At 35.3% G+C, this 15159-nt stretch overlaps 1 protein-coding gene across 5 annotated transcripts in view; it reads right to left on the bottom strand.

Annotated features, from left to right (window-relative positions):
• The window catches only part of GRM8 (glutamate metabotropic receptor 8), a 345739-nt gene that overhangs the window by 183136 nt on the left and 147444 nt on the right, over window positions 1-15159 (bottom strand). For all 5 annotated transcript variants that reach the window (XM_032192752.1, XM_032192777.1, XM_032192743.1 and 2 more), the window contains 3 exons: window positions 5591-5726; window positions 3921-4075; window positions 2463-2600 (listed from right to left, as the gene is read on the bottom strand). In XM_032192752.1, coding sequence (XP_032048643.1) covers window positions 2463-2600; window positions 3921-4075; window positions 5591-5726 — 429 coding nt within the window. The remainder of the gene's footprint in view (window positions 1-2462; window positions 2601-3920; window positions 4076-5590; window positions 5727-15159) is intronic.

Below are 15159 nucleotides of genomic sequence, written 5' to 3'. Positions count from 1 at the left end.
CACATTCTTTTCCCCTTCCCGAGTTAAAAAGATTTAAAGGTAGTCATTGAATTGCTTCATGTTTACAAAGTCAATGGCCCAATTTGACTTTTTTTTTATATTTATTATTATTTGTTAATTCCAGAAAGGTTGTGACAAAATATCTCTAATATTTTTCAATAAACTATTCTAATACTGATGATTTCATCAATGTCCACTTACGTTCACAAACACATTGATCTAATAGCAAATCAATAGTGGCAAAACAATTATGTTTTCAAAGTTAAGGTGAATCATTGCTTTCTATAAACTGGCAAAAGTCAGAAAAAAAATCAAGTAAACTCAAGAGAAGCTTCTTTATTTTATAAAGAAAAAGAGGCTTATTTATTTTATGAGAAAAAGAAACATATATTTTATCTCTAAAGCACAAATTCTTTTAGGAATAAGAAGCTATACCAATCATAAATAAACTGTATTTACAAGCAGTTTTAAAATATTTTTTCTTTAAGTCAAGCATCTCTTCCATTGTAGTAATCTACCTTAAAGTTGTTTAAGTCAAGAGTCTTATTATTTATAGATATCCTTGCCTGCAGGAGAATTTGTAATTTTTTTCAATGGACAACCTTCATATGAGACTCTGCCTACCTCTTAAGCCCATCCCTTGCTGCTATGTTTATTTTCTGAGTAGAGAAGATATGTTTTCTTTCTATTTTCTAGCACAGAAGAATTACTATAATTTTGTTTCATAAAATATATGGCTATATATTTTAAATCACAAGTTATTTTGAATATTAAGATATGGTCTATGCATTTCATATGCTGCTTTTAACTTGGTACTTCAATTTGACAGATGTGATGAGCTAAGACAAGTCAGAAAACCATCTGTGGTAACACTTAGAGCTTCTCAAAGTACAGTCCATACACCACTCATTCTACCGGAATAAAGTCAAAAAATAATCTATTTTCCTCTTAAAATACTAAAAGAAAAATAATCCCTTCTCAGTCATGGATAGCTACCCAGCCATGACTTACTGCTATATGAATCAACACCAAGGATTGCAGGATTAGAGTAATGAGTTATCATTTAGCTCAGTGAGGCACTGAATTTCATCCTTTTTTTTTCCCATTGGAGTATATGGTAAAAGGTAGAAGACCATACCATTTCATCATTGTTGAAATGAGTGAGCACATGCATAGCTGTCACATTTTTGTGCGAGGTATATCCCTGCATTGTGAAGCACAGTGCAGTAAGACTGAATCAGTGGTACAGTACAAATAGTATACATGTGACAGTTCAGGAACTCTAGGACACATGAAGCATGTTCTTAGAGAATGCATTGTAAGTCTGTCTGACAGTCCCATAAGAACTGGGGTGCTGGGGAGAAGCTCGTGTTTTGACAAAGTTTGGAAGAGCACCCCCATAATAAATGGTGATGACAGTGTCATGAGTGTCATGAGACAGAAAGCTTGCAACAGCAAGTGAAAAAAATGTTTACAAAACATTTTGAACAAAATGTTTTGTACATTTGAACAAAAACGTTTGATGAAAGAAAACACTGCCAGAAAATCAAGGTACATGGATGATTTATGTATGCAATGCAAAAAACAGTGTGTTGCTGCTGCTACTAGTCACAGAGATAGTGGTCTCTACCAGCACTGATTCTGGTGGTAACAGTAATTAAGCAAACGATAGCAGAAATACTGACACTAGGAAAAAAATGTATATACAAAAAAAGTAGCATAAATAGTCTGCTGTAGTCATAGAAGACTAAAGGTAACACAAGTAGGAAACTCTGGGACAACTCAACTCAAGAGAAAACAAAAAGACAACCTTTCAGAGATGAGATGAAACTCAGAGCTACTGGATTATCTGTCACAACCATTGTGACTAGGTATGATGCCTGAGCAAGCAGGTTTGAGAAAACCAGTGCCACTGACACACACTTTTTGTTCAAACTTCTTAATACAATACAGAATCCTGTTCTTTTCACATAAGGACAAGTATTAAGGACATATTGATTTGATTTTTACTCCATCCTGAAACACAGTTTGTAAACTAAATAAGGAGTTCATGACCTGACCTGCCATCAAGACCTCAATAGCTTAAAAAGAAATTTAATTTGCTCTCTGTAATCTTCAGGGATAACAATGTGAGAACTGCTGTAATGTACCAGTTCACTAAAAATGCACATAGACAACTATTTACGGATGAGAGAGAAGATCACTGAAAACATGAATGGAATCAAACCATGGTCCTTAGCAAAATCTGTACCATTATTAGATTTGCACAAATTAACTATAAGCTTTCTCAAATACCTCCCCTATTTTTTTTCTTCAGGTCTGAGCAAAAATGTCACACTTTTTTTAGAACATAATAATTTGTATAGGAGAACTGAAGAGAGCCATGAGACTGATCTGCGGAAAGCAGGTCCTTTAATACTCCAATAAGTAACTTATAAATAATGTTTTGCTTTCACAGTTACCTGTGCATTTCTTGATATTGCTATTTCTTTTTCCATGGGATCCTAACTTGCATCCAAAGTTCTCTTCCCAAAATTCTGCAAACCATACATTTCTTCGATTGTTAGCAAGCGTTCGACTCCGAAAATATCTATCAAATCCTACATCCAAGAAGAGAAGTGAGAAAAAAAAAGTATTAAAATATGAAACAGCATAAAAGCATTCATTTAAAGATGATAATGGATTTTGTATGAATTTCATAGTAAGTAAAAGCTTTAGGTGCATTGTAGATTTATGCTCATGTGCATATCTAAGATTAAAAATTAGCATGTTCTTTACTATTTCATATTTGCCATAGAAAAATATATTTTTAAATATCTACAGTAGTTAACGAGTCTGTAAAGCTCCAGCAGAACTTTATAATTAAAAAAAAAAAAAAAGCAATGCAGATGGATAAGGGAACAGCTTAATTTTTAATACAACAGATGACCCAAATAAAGAATTAGATACATACAAGAAATTAGAAAAACTTTAAGTACTACCAACTAAATATCATGATTTAAATAAATTTCTTCCCATGGCCACCTAAAATCACTGTGTACTTCTCTGCTGAACCCAAAGACTTCCAAGTCACCTAAGCCTCCCACCTAGTTGAGAAACAATCCCTTAAACCTGATCATTTTCTGCACCAGTTTTACGCCAAAAATCCAGCCTTAATGAAATTATGAGCAATATACCATTAAATCCTTCATAAAAATTACCATGGGGGTAAATTCTCCAAGCAGCATCAATAGTGCCCAGCTTTTTCAGTTGTTTACCAGCTTAGAGCACTTATGTCCAGGTCTCACTATGTCTTCACTCCCTCACTGGGGTGAAGTGGTTCAAACCAAAAAATTCTACTTGCTAGAAGATGCTATATAGACCACATCATAAAGTTTGTTAATATAGTGGATTCTTAAAGTAAGAATTATAAAAAATTTAAGCGAGGAAAACAGAGTCTAGATTAATCTTCTCCCATGAGAATGAGCTGATTCATTAACAGCCATCTGATGCTTTCTTTTTTTTTGTCCAAAAGAACCACCAGACTATGGTTAAGAAACCCTAGTGCTCTAATTATTAGCAATGAGACTGCTTAATTCAGCATCTCCTTATCTTCAAACTATATTAAAAATAAACAAAACCCATTGAAACAAGTACTCGCTCAGTTCTTTAAGAAAGCAATTGCTTATACTTTTGAGAAAAAAATTCAGGCTCTAGTCCTGAAAGAATGCAAACTTCACTTAAGTCAGAGTTTTGCAAAAATCCAGAGGACATCCAGATTTCAGACAGCCTCATGCTCAGTTTTCTTTAGGTGTTCTGCTCAGTAATTAAAGACATTTAACTTTACTCCTACACTGATAAGAGAGTGAGGTGCCTAAGAGCTAGGATGTTAGAACATTGTCAGAGAATTGTTTTTTTTTTTTGTGCCATTGCATTCCTACCATCTATAGATGTTCTTTTGGGCAGGATGGTTACTGCTCCTTCTGCAATCTCTTCCTGATGTTGAACTGGTGAAATTTTTGACCCCCAACTATCTGAGCCAATCCACAGGAAATGTCCAGATTGATTAGCTTTTTTGGCTGCTTCCAGTATTCGCCTGAAAACAAACAAATAAATCACTAATTAAATAAACTGCAATTACTAGGAATTTTAGTATCCCCAGCATTAATTCTGGCTATGCATAACTAAGTTCACACTAACCAGTTAGCCACTAATTTAATTTGGACAACCTAAAATATATTCAACAACAGATGCACTGAACTTAAGCTACTGTACTGTACCTTTTGTTTCCTTTTTAGCCATATTTGTCTAGCATTCTTATTGGTTTCAGACACCAAATAACAATCTATTGCAGCTGCACTTATAGGTAAGAACTTGGAACAAGTTAGTACTGTTCACTGGGTAAAAAAAACGGGCTGGATAGCCAGGACCAAAGGGCTGTTGTGAATGGAGTTAAATCTGGTTGGTGGCCAATCACAAGTGGTTTTTCCCTAGGCTGCACTTGTATTGAGACCAGTTTTGTTTTAATATTTTTATCAATAGACTTGACGGGATTGAGTGTACCCACAGTAAGTTTGCAGATGACGCCAAGTTAGGCAGGACTAGTAGGAAGGCTTTGAAGAGGGATCTGGATAGGATGGATTGATGGTCCGTGTCCAGTTGCATGGCATTCAGTGAGGCTAAATGACAGGTGCTGCACTCAGTTCATAACTGTATACAGTGCTAGAGGCTCTGAGAAGAGTAGCTGGAAAGTTGCGTGGCAGAAAAGGACCTGGGGATGCTGGCTGACAGCTGGCTGAAATTAAGCCAGCAGTGTGCCCATGTGGCTGAGAAGGCCAACAGCATCCTGGCCTGCATCAGAAATAGCATGGCCAGCAGGACTAGGAAATTGAAGGTTCCCTTGTCTGTGGCACTGGTGAGACCACACCTCAAATATTGTGTTCAGATTTGGGCCCCTAACTACAAGGAGGATAATGAGTTGCTCAAATGCATTCAAAGGAAGAGCAACAAAGCTGGTTAAGGGACTAGAAAACAAGACATAGAAGGAGCTGCTGAGGGAACTGGGGTTGTTTAGTATTTAGAAGAGGAGGTTGAGGGGAGACCTCATGACTGTCTACAACTACCTGAAAGGAGGTTGCAGCAAGAAGGGTGCTGGTCTCTTTTCTCAGGTGACAAGTGAGGAAATGGCCTCAAGTTGTGCCATGGGAGGTTTAGACTGAACACGAGGAAGAATTTCTTCACAGAAAGAGTGGTTAGGCATTGGAACAGGCTGCCTAGGGAAACGGTGGGGGTGCCATGCCTGGAGAGATATGTGGACATGGCACTTAGGGACATGGTTTAGCAACAGGCTTTGGTAGTGTTAGGCTGATGACTGGACTTGATGATCTTAAGGGTCTTTTCAAACCTAGATGATTTTCTGGTTCTAGTTATCCATGCAACAAAGGAAAAGCATGTATTGTAATTTTAACTGAATTTCTTATCATCAGATTTCCCATTATTTTTACACTGGATTGAATCTGAAACCTCCCATGCTACTCTATTCTGCTCCAGCCAATTGTGTATCTCTGTGAAGAGAGAACATCTTCAACATACAAAATTAGGAAACAGGCACCTAATATCATCTTCATTCGCAAACATGATCACTGCTCGAGCATTTGGAGTTTCCAACAAGCGCTTGATGATCTTTTCAAATTCTCCTGGTCTTGGTTCCCGAGGGATTTTGAGTGACTGAGCAATGCAAACACCACCTGAGATAAATTAAAATGAAATAATAATAATAATAATTTAACACTTAAATATTCACATTTTCCAAGATTTAGATAATCCATTTTTTAGCAGGTAGGCAAAAAAGCAAGATGCTCATCTGATATAAGCCAGCACAGCTAGTCAAACATTGCCTTATCTATCTGCTTTGAAATATGCATTATACAAATTAACACTCTTAATACTGCATTAAAGATTACAACTCAGTTACTTATTATTTTATTGTTTATATAGAATTTAAAACAACATCCTTAGCCAGAACTTTGAGCACTGTGCTGTGGCTCAGCTGGACTGTGTTCCACAGACTTACCCTGATTTGTCACAGTTGAGAACCCAAGTTTGTCCTAGGATTGCATTTAAGCACAGACCTGCAATTTGACAGTTATCTTATGTTCATAATGTGGCTCTTTGGCATCAGAAGCTATCATACATCTCTGCTTCTTCAGCAGAGAGTACAAGGTTAACAATAAATGCTGTGGTTACAGAATCAAGTAGGGAACTTGAAATCTTCATTTATGAATGAATAAATACAAATCTCTTCAAATTGTTATTATGACATTCTTAATTAAGTTGCCTTAATTATTTAAGAGGTGTGGGTTGTCACTGAAATTACTAATCAGCAAATGAACGCAAACTCAGAGATGATATTTATATCTCTTCCTGACAGGAGGAAGACGTTAATTGAAATCTTTGCATTTTACCTGTCCTTCTAAAATGGACAATTTTCTACAGAAACTTCGTGACTTCTAAAGGTTGTCACAAACCAGTGCAGCGGATTCTCTGGTTCCCAGCTACCACACTGAGGAGACTAGGAGAGAAATTCACTGAGCCTGTTTCATGAAGAAGAGAGTCCAGATTATCACTAACTTCCTGCACCACAAGCAATCTTTCAATGATTATTTCCTGATTTAATTATTTTTTCTTTAAGAACTATTGCCCAGATTTTCATTGATACATCTAACAACAAGGTTTGCTGTTGCCTGTTGTTATTCCCAAAATAAGAGTCTTTTATGGAGAATCTGGTCATTAATAAAACCAGAAAATTAAGAAAATGAGAAGAAGTTTATTTCTAACAAAAAGTGATGTGTTACTAGAGAAAGGAAAACCAAATGATAAAATTTGCATGCCAACATCTGAATGCTTCTACACTGAAGATGGCCTACAGTGTGAGCAATAATAAAAACATGCTTTGGAGAAGTTGTTGTATTTCTAATGGATGCTTGTGGTTATTTGTGGATGTTTAAGATCATTTAGTCATATACATGTCTGTATATTGCACGTAATTACACAAATAAAATCACAGCTGCCTGTATTGTATTGGAGAGCCTTTCCAACTTTCTGAACAGTCTTGTCTATTGTATTAAAATATCAGCTTTACGCTTTTCCAAATGAATATAGATGAAACACACTATCAGTGATAGGATTTAAACAAAAACCGAGATTCAACCAGATGCAGCTTCTTCATGAAGAAGCTACAGAAGCTACTTGTGTTAGTTCTCTTAAGGTGAATGTATTTAATCTTTAAGAAAAACAAACAAACAAACAAACAAGAAAAATGGTATTTATGAAGTCTTTTTAATTCCTTTTGATCATATGTAAAATAGTAAAATGCTGTGTGTTCATTATCACAATCTTCTGCCTTTGCAGAATTCATCGACCCCAATAGTTCTCTGCACAGGCAGAGACTAAGTTTGAACCAAATTTAAACATGTAGTAAATGAAGCACAGAATTATCAACTGCCTGTATAAAAATAAGAACTTTAAAATGAAATCAGCAGGTTTTAGTCACAGGCAAACATATCACCTTTTTCATCCATGCATCACTTTCTGAGTATATTATACATTTATCAGTTTGGGAGATAAAGACTACCACATAGATTTATCCAGAATTTTTCTCCTTTACATGAAAAAAAATAATATTTGCAAATCAGAACATCTGCCATTCCTAACAGAAATTGTTTGTACACATATCTTTAACATCCATAAATAGTACAAAGATATATAATAAATAATTTACTATGTCAGCCTTAACATGGAATATAGTTCCTTTTTCTGGCAACACATTTCTCCACTTTTTTATGAACAGCCTGGCTCCCCATGACAGCTAATTTGCCAATAACAACAGATGAGACCATATAGCAGGTGACCCTCATATACACCAGGTATCTTTGACAATCCAGTAATGAAAAGATAGACGCCACACTATGAAAAGCTTCAGCCAATTTTCTAAACTGATATTAAGCTACTATGATAGAGACTTAAAAGTCCTTTACTGTAACCTTTTTCTCAAGTAATGGGGCTGCTCATATGTCAGTGAAATGTTAGAGAAATATTTAGCAGTCTTCCTGTAAATTTAAGAAACAGCAATTCACTCCTAAAGAAAGAAAAACTGAAAAACAGTGCTAAGTTCTCAACTGTCCCCAAAGTCAGCCAGGCACAAGAAGTAAAACAGATCCTAAAAAAGTGACATCAAGGAATAATTTGTTACCTCATAAATTTTGAGAGTATGTTTTCCAACCATTTCTATTCATGCAATGGCCCTTAGGAAAAAAAAGTTAAAAAAATCTCTCCCCATGAAATTCAAATGCAAATATTACAAAATGTGTAAATGTAATATACTATCTACTGCCATCTACAAGCTGTGTGGAATGGATATCAAGCAATGAAAAACTGCAGTATCTCAAAAAGCTATTTTCAATGAAAATGATATAGAAGAACCCATTCCATCATTGCAGCAGCTAGTTCAATCATGACTGTACTGTGCATCTTAGCATCTCCACGTTAAGAATAGGAACAAAATAAAATGCACTTGAGCCTTGTTGCTACATTTATAATGAATTGTGTAGGCTATCTCAGGCATACAAAACTCTCTGTGTACACCTGTATCTATATATTGCATACACTGCTCTCGCTCAAACAAATAACAGAGTATCAATTTCCAGGCAAAGATGAAATGCTAGATCCACAAAGGTACTTACAACATTTCACTACCTAACATCTCAACACCGTGCTGCCTTTGAAATCTACAACCTGGGCTAGGTGCCCAGGCACAGAAAGAGCAGTGTCTAGGAACAGGATTCGTAGGAACCAGTAGACTGAATACAGAATAATTAGAGCTAACTCCAAAATAGCTAGCAGAGGTACCGAGAAGAAGATGGGTTCTAAATCCAGTATTTAGGATACAGTTGAAAAAATGGAAATCTCTCCAAATAAAGATGAAAGAGGGTTTGAGAGCATGTGTCTTGTATTTGATACCAGTAGATTTACCATTTGTTGCAGAGATGCCAAAGGACAGACAGTTCAGGCACCTAGTGCCAACAGAGGATTTATGGCTGTGAATCATAAAAACAAATCATGTCTGCATGTTTTACCCTGTCAGCATTTCTCACCGACTTGGCAAGATGACTGCTTGTCCCTGTTGCTGGCTTCTATACACACCTTTCTAGGAGTGTGGCTTCAAGAGCTAACTGTCTTCGTACTTAAAAATGAAATTCTATGTTCAAACCTGGTCAGTGAAAAGGATTTATGAATGGGCTTCAAAGAGTGTTGCACTAAACGACGTTACTGAGACCATGCGAGTTAGCCAGTCATACTCATTTCATTTAGTTCAAGTAGGAACAGGGACTGGTACCTATTCTTGTATCTTTCCTAAGTAATATATATGACATAGAAGATGAAATTAAGGGTTTGCACCTGTCACACACTTTAAAAATATTAAGATGGCACTGATGGATGGTGGTTCTTCACCTCCTCTGTGCTAAATATTAAAAAAAAAAAAAGGGCACAAAATCAGTATCTGTCCTCAGATCTGTAAAATGAAGGTATAAATATGGACAACACTATATTAGTGATGATAAGTATCTACTTGCCTTTTGTCTAACAGTTATCAAATGTGACATCTGGCACCTGGGACCAGGGGACCATGGAGGGAAGGAGAGCAGAGCTGGGAGCTGGAAATTGGGCTCAAGGCAGGCACTGCCCCATTCATAACCCAGAGCTCAGTCCAGCCACTCTCCACTATGGTCAACAGCTCATAACTCGTGCTTTTAAAACTGGGACATGATCAGCCCCAATCTACAGTAATATGTTGTTGTTTTCTCCACTGTGATAAAAATCACATTTTAAATTGTTCCATGCTAGGTTTGGCTTGCTTACAGGTGCTCTGTATAACACAGCCTGTGGGAAATAGAATATCACCAAATGAAAAACTGGTAGATTTTGAAGATATTGCCAGTATGATGGATCAATAGGCTTTTTCCTTTCTTTTGTGCTCCTACAACGATTCCTCCAATGGAAAAAAAAAAAATAGAACAAAAGAGAAATGCAGTACTTACATCATTTTGGTGGTAAAACTTGTGGTGTTTTAAAATGATAAATATTCATTTTAGCTCTCATGAGTTCTGCAGTCACAAGATAGTATGCTAATTGTAAACCATTAAATACTCAAGTATGCGGAGGTGGGTGTCAGAAGCGATGTTGAATGTGTTTTTGGAAAATAGCAAGCAGACTTGGTAGAAAACTAGCACTAATAAATGAATTTCCTAAGGACTGAAAGATCACGCTGAATGTAACTACAAGGACCATATTCTCTCCTGCTATGGCTAGTATCCAGCACTACATTATGGACCAACTAAGTGAGATACACAGGAAAGGACATCACTGTCTTTGTACCAAAAAAGGTGAAGGCAGAGTTTCAACTCAAGAGTGTTCCATGATGAGACCACAACCATACCACGTTACCCTTTAAACAATTTTATCTTCCCATTTATGTACTTAGCCCTATCATAGTGAAAGGGAAAGGGATCAAGGTACATACTTGCTTTGTCTTATTTCCTAGAATAAGGAGGCATACTTCACCTGACTCAGTACCTAACGTTACAAGTCAGTTATTTCATGGCATCTTCATCACAAATCACATTGTTCCTGAAAAAGCTCAAGACTAATAGCTAGAGCATATTCTAGAGCATATTCCTGCCAGTGTTATCTGGCAGGACTTTCTCAGCTGCCTTCAAATGTACACTGTCTTTTTTTAAATGAATTTTAGTCAGTGGTCACTAGGCCAAGAAAATTGTAATGCAGGTCTGTGGAAAGTTTCCAAAAGACATTGCAGAAATATGCGAAGACACAGAAGTTCTTATTCCAATGAGGGAAACAGATGCCAGAGACTCAGAAGAAGCCTCAGTAAGAAATATTCCTGTGAGGTAAGCAGGGTGCTGTCACAGGCAGACATGGCCTCTGTCTGACATGAAACTGTTCATTTCTAACAATATCACATGATGCGTAAGAACATGAGGAAAATCAGACTATTAGACTTCTCCTCTTCCAGCTCTTCTCTGGATATATTGAAAATCTGTTCCAATTGCCAGTAACCTTGTTCAACCTGAAGACTGTTGGAAAAATTACAAACATATGCTTCACACTCAAGTTCTGGTTACAAAAAACCAGCAGGAAAACCTCACGATTTAGTGAATCTATCCATACCTTCATTTAAAGCAAAGCTCATTATCTGACAAATTTCAATGCCAAAAAATCTGAATACAAAAGAAAAATAAGGTAAGTGATTGTTCTGCATGGCATTTTCACTGATGCTGATAATCAGGAATTTTTAGGAATTATAATTTCAACAACAATGAAATTACCGCCATTTTTTTATACCCCTAGATGCAATTAACAATAATTTTCTAGATAATGAGTCAACAGAGAGTGGCACCTAGGAAGGTACAACTTCAAGCTGAAGATCAAATTTCACAAGCAATAATTTTTCAAAATGTAAATATTCTCCTTAAAGTAAAACTACTGTAGCTGGGAGGTCTGAATGCAGCCATGCATTCTTTCCAGAGCTACCTTCATTTAACTACCCCAAAAAAACATATGAACACTATGTGGTTATACAGATTTCACAGTAGATTAGTTTTATGTATAAGATCTTTGCAGCTCTTTGCAGGCTCTACTGCCTGCACTGAAGTCCATGCATCTTCACTGCTATTCATTTCCAAATTTAGTTAAATAAAATCTTGTTCTACTATAGCTCTTTTGTTGCAGTCACCAACCTGCAGTATGGATATATCCTAAATTCGTGTGTCTTTTAATTTCCTCAGAAACTCAACAAATACTTCAGCAAACAATTCGATTACTCTTGCAAAGGTGGTCAATTCTTCAGCCAATTGTGCAAATACTTTTTGATGTAAGGTAATAGAGAGAAGGGAAAAAATAATACTTTGCTCAAAATGCAAAAAAGTGGCACTTAATATCCAACACACTAAAATATAATGGAGAATGAGATATTTTGTTATAATCCTTTAAAAAATAAAAATATTTGTATTTTTACAAATTTTTATCTGTATTTTGACCCTATAGGTTGATATCTTTATTCTTTAAGTAAAAACATCTCTTTTCAAAAACCCTTAATATTTATGACAAAGATGCATTTAATGCACTAGCAGCTCAATGTTGCTTTGTTCACTAATCTGTCAGCTACAGTCACAAGCTCTTTACTCAAAACTAACAGCCTTTACAAGTCGTTTATTTTAGTGTTTTAGCAAAGACCTCTAAGCAGTGTTTTAGTTGGATTGTTTTTTAATAATAATAATAATAAATAATAATATTTTCCATGAAACCATGAACGACTGCAAAACCTTTGGATAAAAATAATGCACCCATGGCTTTTAAAACTGTATTTTACTTTCCTAAATGAATTCACAGGTATACAGCTCTGCATATTTCACAACACATGCATTCACACAGATAGTTACGTTGTGGGCAAAACAGATATTAAGTCTAAAATAGGAAAAGAAGAAAGGAAAAAAAAAAAAAAGACTCCAAATGAGATCACTGGCTACTGAATTCAGTAATTAGAGTCTATCTCTAAGGTGACATGAAGTAAGAGAGATCTGTTATTTTATATTTCCATTCTCAACAACAAAAAAGCTCTCTGTTTTTTTTTTTTTTCTCCGTCCTGCCAAAGAAACAGTAGCGAATGTACCAACACAGCTTCCATTTTGCATTAACAGATGATGGACAATAACTGCAAGAGATATTCTCACCACCACCAAACCTACAGAAACTGATTAAATAAATGCACATTTCCAAAACAGATAAAAGAAAACAACACATTTTCCATCCTTTAACTTTTTAGTCCTGTTTGTGTAAATGAAAGCCAACTTTCACAGCCCTGAAAGTGAGAGTCTAAAATTAAAAATAATCTGTAGTAAAGACGTTTATGAATGAGTGAAAATCACATATCCAGCTGAAAATAAAGCTTGAAAAAATGAGTTCTGGAAGGTTGCACCAGTGGAGCCAGTATCATGAAGATGACACAGAAGCTTCTGGCATTCCTTAGACTGTTTTCAAGCAGGAAAAGAAACCCCACCCCAAGGGATGGATTTTGCAAAAACATTCTTTAAATAAATATAGCCTTTCTTCTTTGAGGGTAATTTGCTCCCAGTGGGGATCTTCTGCTTAGTATTTTTTATTTAACTCCCTGCCCTGTTTATTTTAAATATTTTGTCAGTGATATAAAAGACTCTTTTCAGCAAAGTTCTCCTGGATAGCCTGATGTTAATGGTAGGCTGGTGCCCCATTTTTCCCTTGTACGCTTCTTCCTGCTGTCATGGTGTTCAGGGATTGCCTCCAGTCACCTCCTTTAAATTTAAATGCTGTACACAGACAGGGAAACCTGACTTGTAATCATGCCTTATAAGAAAATTAGCATCAATTATAAATCTTTTAATTTTGAGTCTTCTTGGTTTGCTTTTGTAAGACCTCCTTTATGGTTACAAAATAGTCACATTTCTTTTATTTACTGGAATTAAAAATAAATAAATAAAATCCCTTATCCATTTTACTATTTTCCAGAACATCGATGGCAAAAGCATTTCCAGCTTTCTTTATGTATTTATTTATGCAGTCTAATTCACGGAATTATTCTGAAAACTAGCTGAATGTTATTTAGCTTAAGTTATCTCAAGTCGCAAATATTTATTTTCTCACTATTTGGACTATTAAAAATAGCTTGCATGTGAAGACTTTAATGAATGTAAATCTGAGTTTGATAACTGTTTGAACTTGAATATGAAGTTCAAAAAATAGTTTCAAATTTGAATTAAAACAACTTTCAGCTAAGTTCTGTGGTTTATTGTACATGCAATTCTAAGTCCAAATTTGGAACAAAAATCAAGGGGTTACTTCTGACAGAGAAACTTTTAGGTAAATTGAATCCCAAAAATGCAAGTATGACATAGGTCTGCTACAACAAAATCTTGCACATGGTGGTAATGAGTTTTACTGTACAAATTCTCCACAGAGCATGCCTAAACATAAGTTTAGCCCATTGCTAGAGTGTTCATTAGCAGCCTTGTGCTCAAAGAATATAATCTGTTTTCATGGAAATTGTCATCATAAGCCATGCTGACTTCAGTCAAACCCAAAGTTTTCTTCCAAGTCATTGATTGGACTAAAAGAGAAACTCTCTTCAGGCAAAAAGAGACAAATCTTGGTTTCTTGCACACTTAAGGTTGATCAGAATCTACTTTAAGACCTAACTTTGTTTTTGGAAAGGCAGTTTCATTAACATTGAAATATTTTACACTTGATTGATGACATTCTAAATGATTAAAGGATTTACTGGTTGATTCTTTTTCTTTTTTATCTTAAAACATTAAGATAAAACATGTCTTCTTATTTCAAATGATTTTGAAGGATATTTTTGGCTTAATTATTCAGTACAAGATGACACGTTAGCATTACTGAAACAAAACATTAAACATGAAAATGTAAATACTTTGCATACTTCATGGAAAAATTCAGGTTTTCTTTTAATCTGTTAATATCAGAATTTCTAGTGAAATGGAAATATCATTTCCAAATGGTTCCATAGGTAATGTGTCAAATAATGATAATGTCTGAATCCAGCCATTTCTGTCTGAACTAGAGTGTATTTAGCTAATAAAATGAACATTTCAAGGTATAAAGAGTCAGCCACATCCATGTAGATGTTTCTCTAATGGTTCATAATCCTCATTACTGATAAAAATGTTCCTTTCCACAGGTTTACTCTTTTAGCCTAGGTCTGTAACAACTGGATGTACTTACACTTTTTTTCATCAAAAATCAACATCCACCTCCTTCGTTTTTCCCAACAGAACAACTTGTACTTTATGATTAAGGTATAAGTTAAATAACCTTCTCTTACATGAGTGAGGAAGGTTGAGTTTATTTAATTTGGTATCTAGACTTCAGTTTATATTTACAAAATTAATATATCTATTTTGATGTTAATACCTAACAATATTTATCTCACTTTGAAGTACTTTGAGAGCTGGACATTTGGATAAGAACACCATTAGGATATAAAAATAATAACAAATTTTATCTGCTGACTTCAACTTATCATTGGAGGTTATAAAACATGAAGAGGAT

This window comes from Aythya fuligula, chromosome 1, assembly GCF_009819795.1.
Source record: "Aythya fuligula isolate bAytFul2 chromosome 1, bAytFul2.pri, whole genome shotgun sequence".
NCBI lineage: Eukaryota > Metazoa > Chordata > Aves > Anseriformes > Anatidae > Aythya > Aythya fuligula.
The sequence above is the reverse complement of the archived record's forward strand: the minus strand, read 5'-3'. Positions and strand labels throughout refer to the sequence as shown.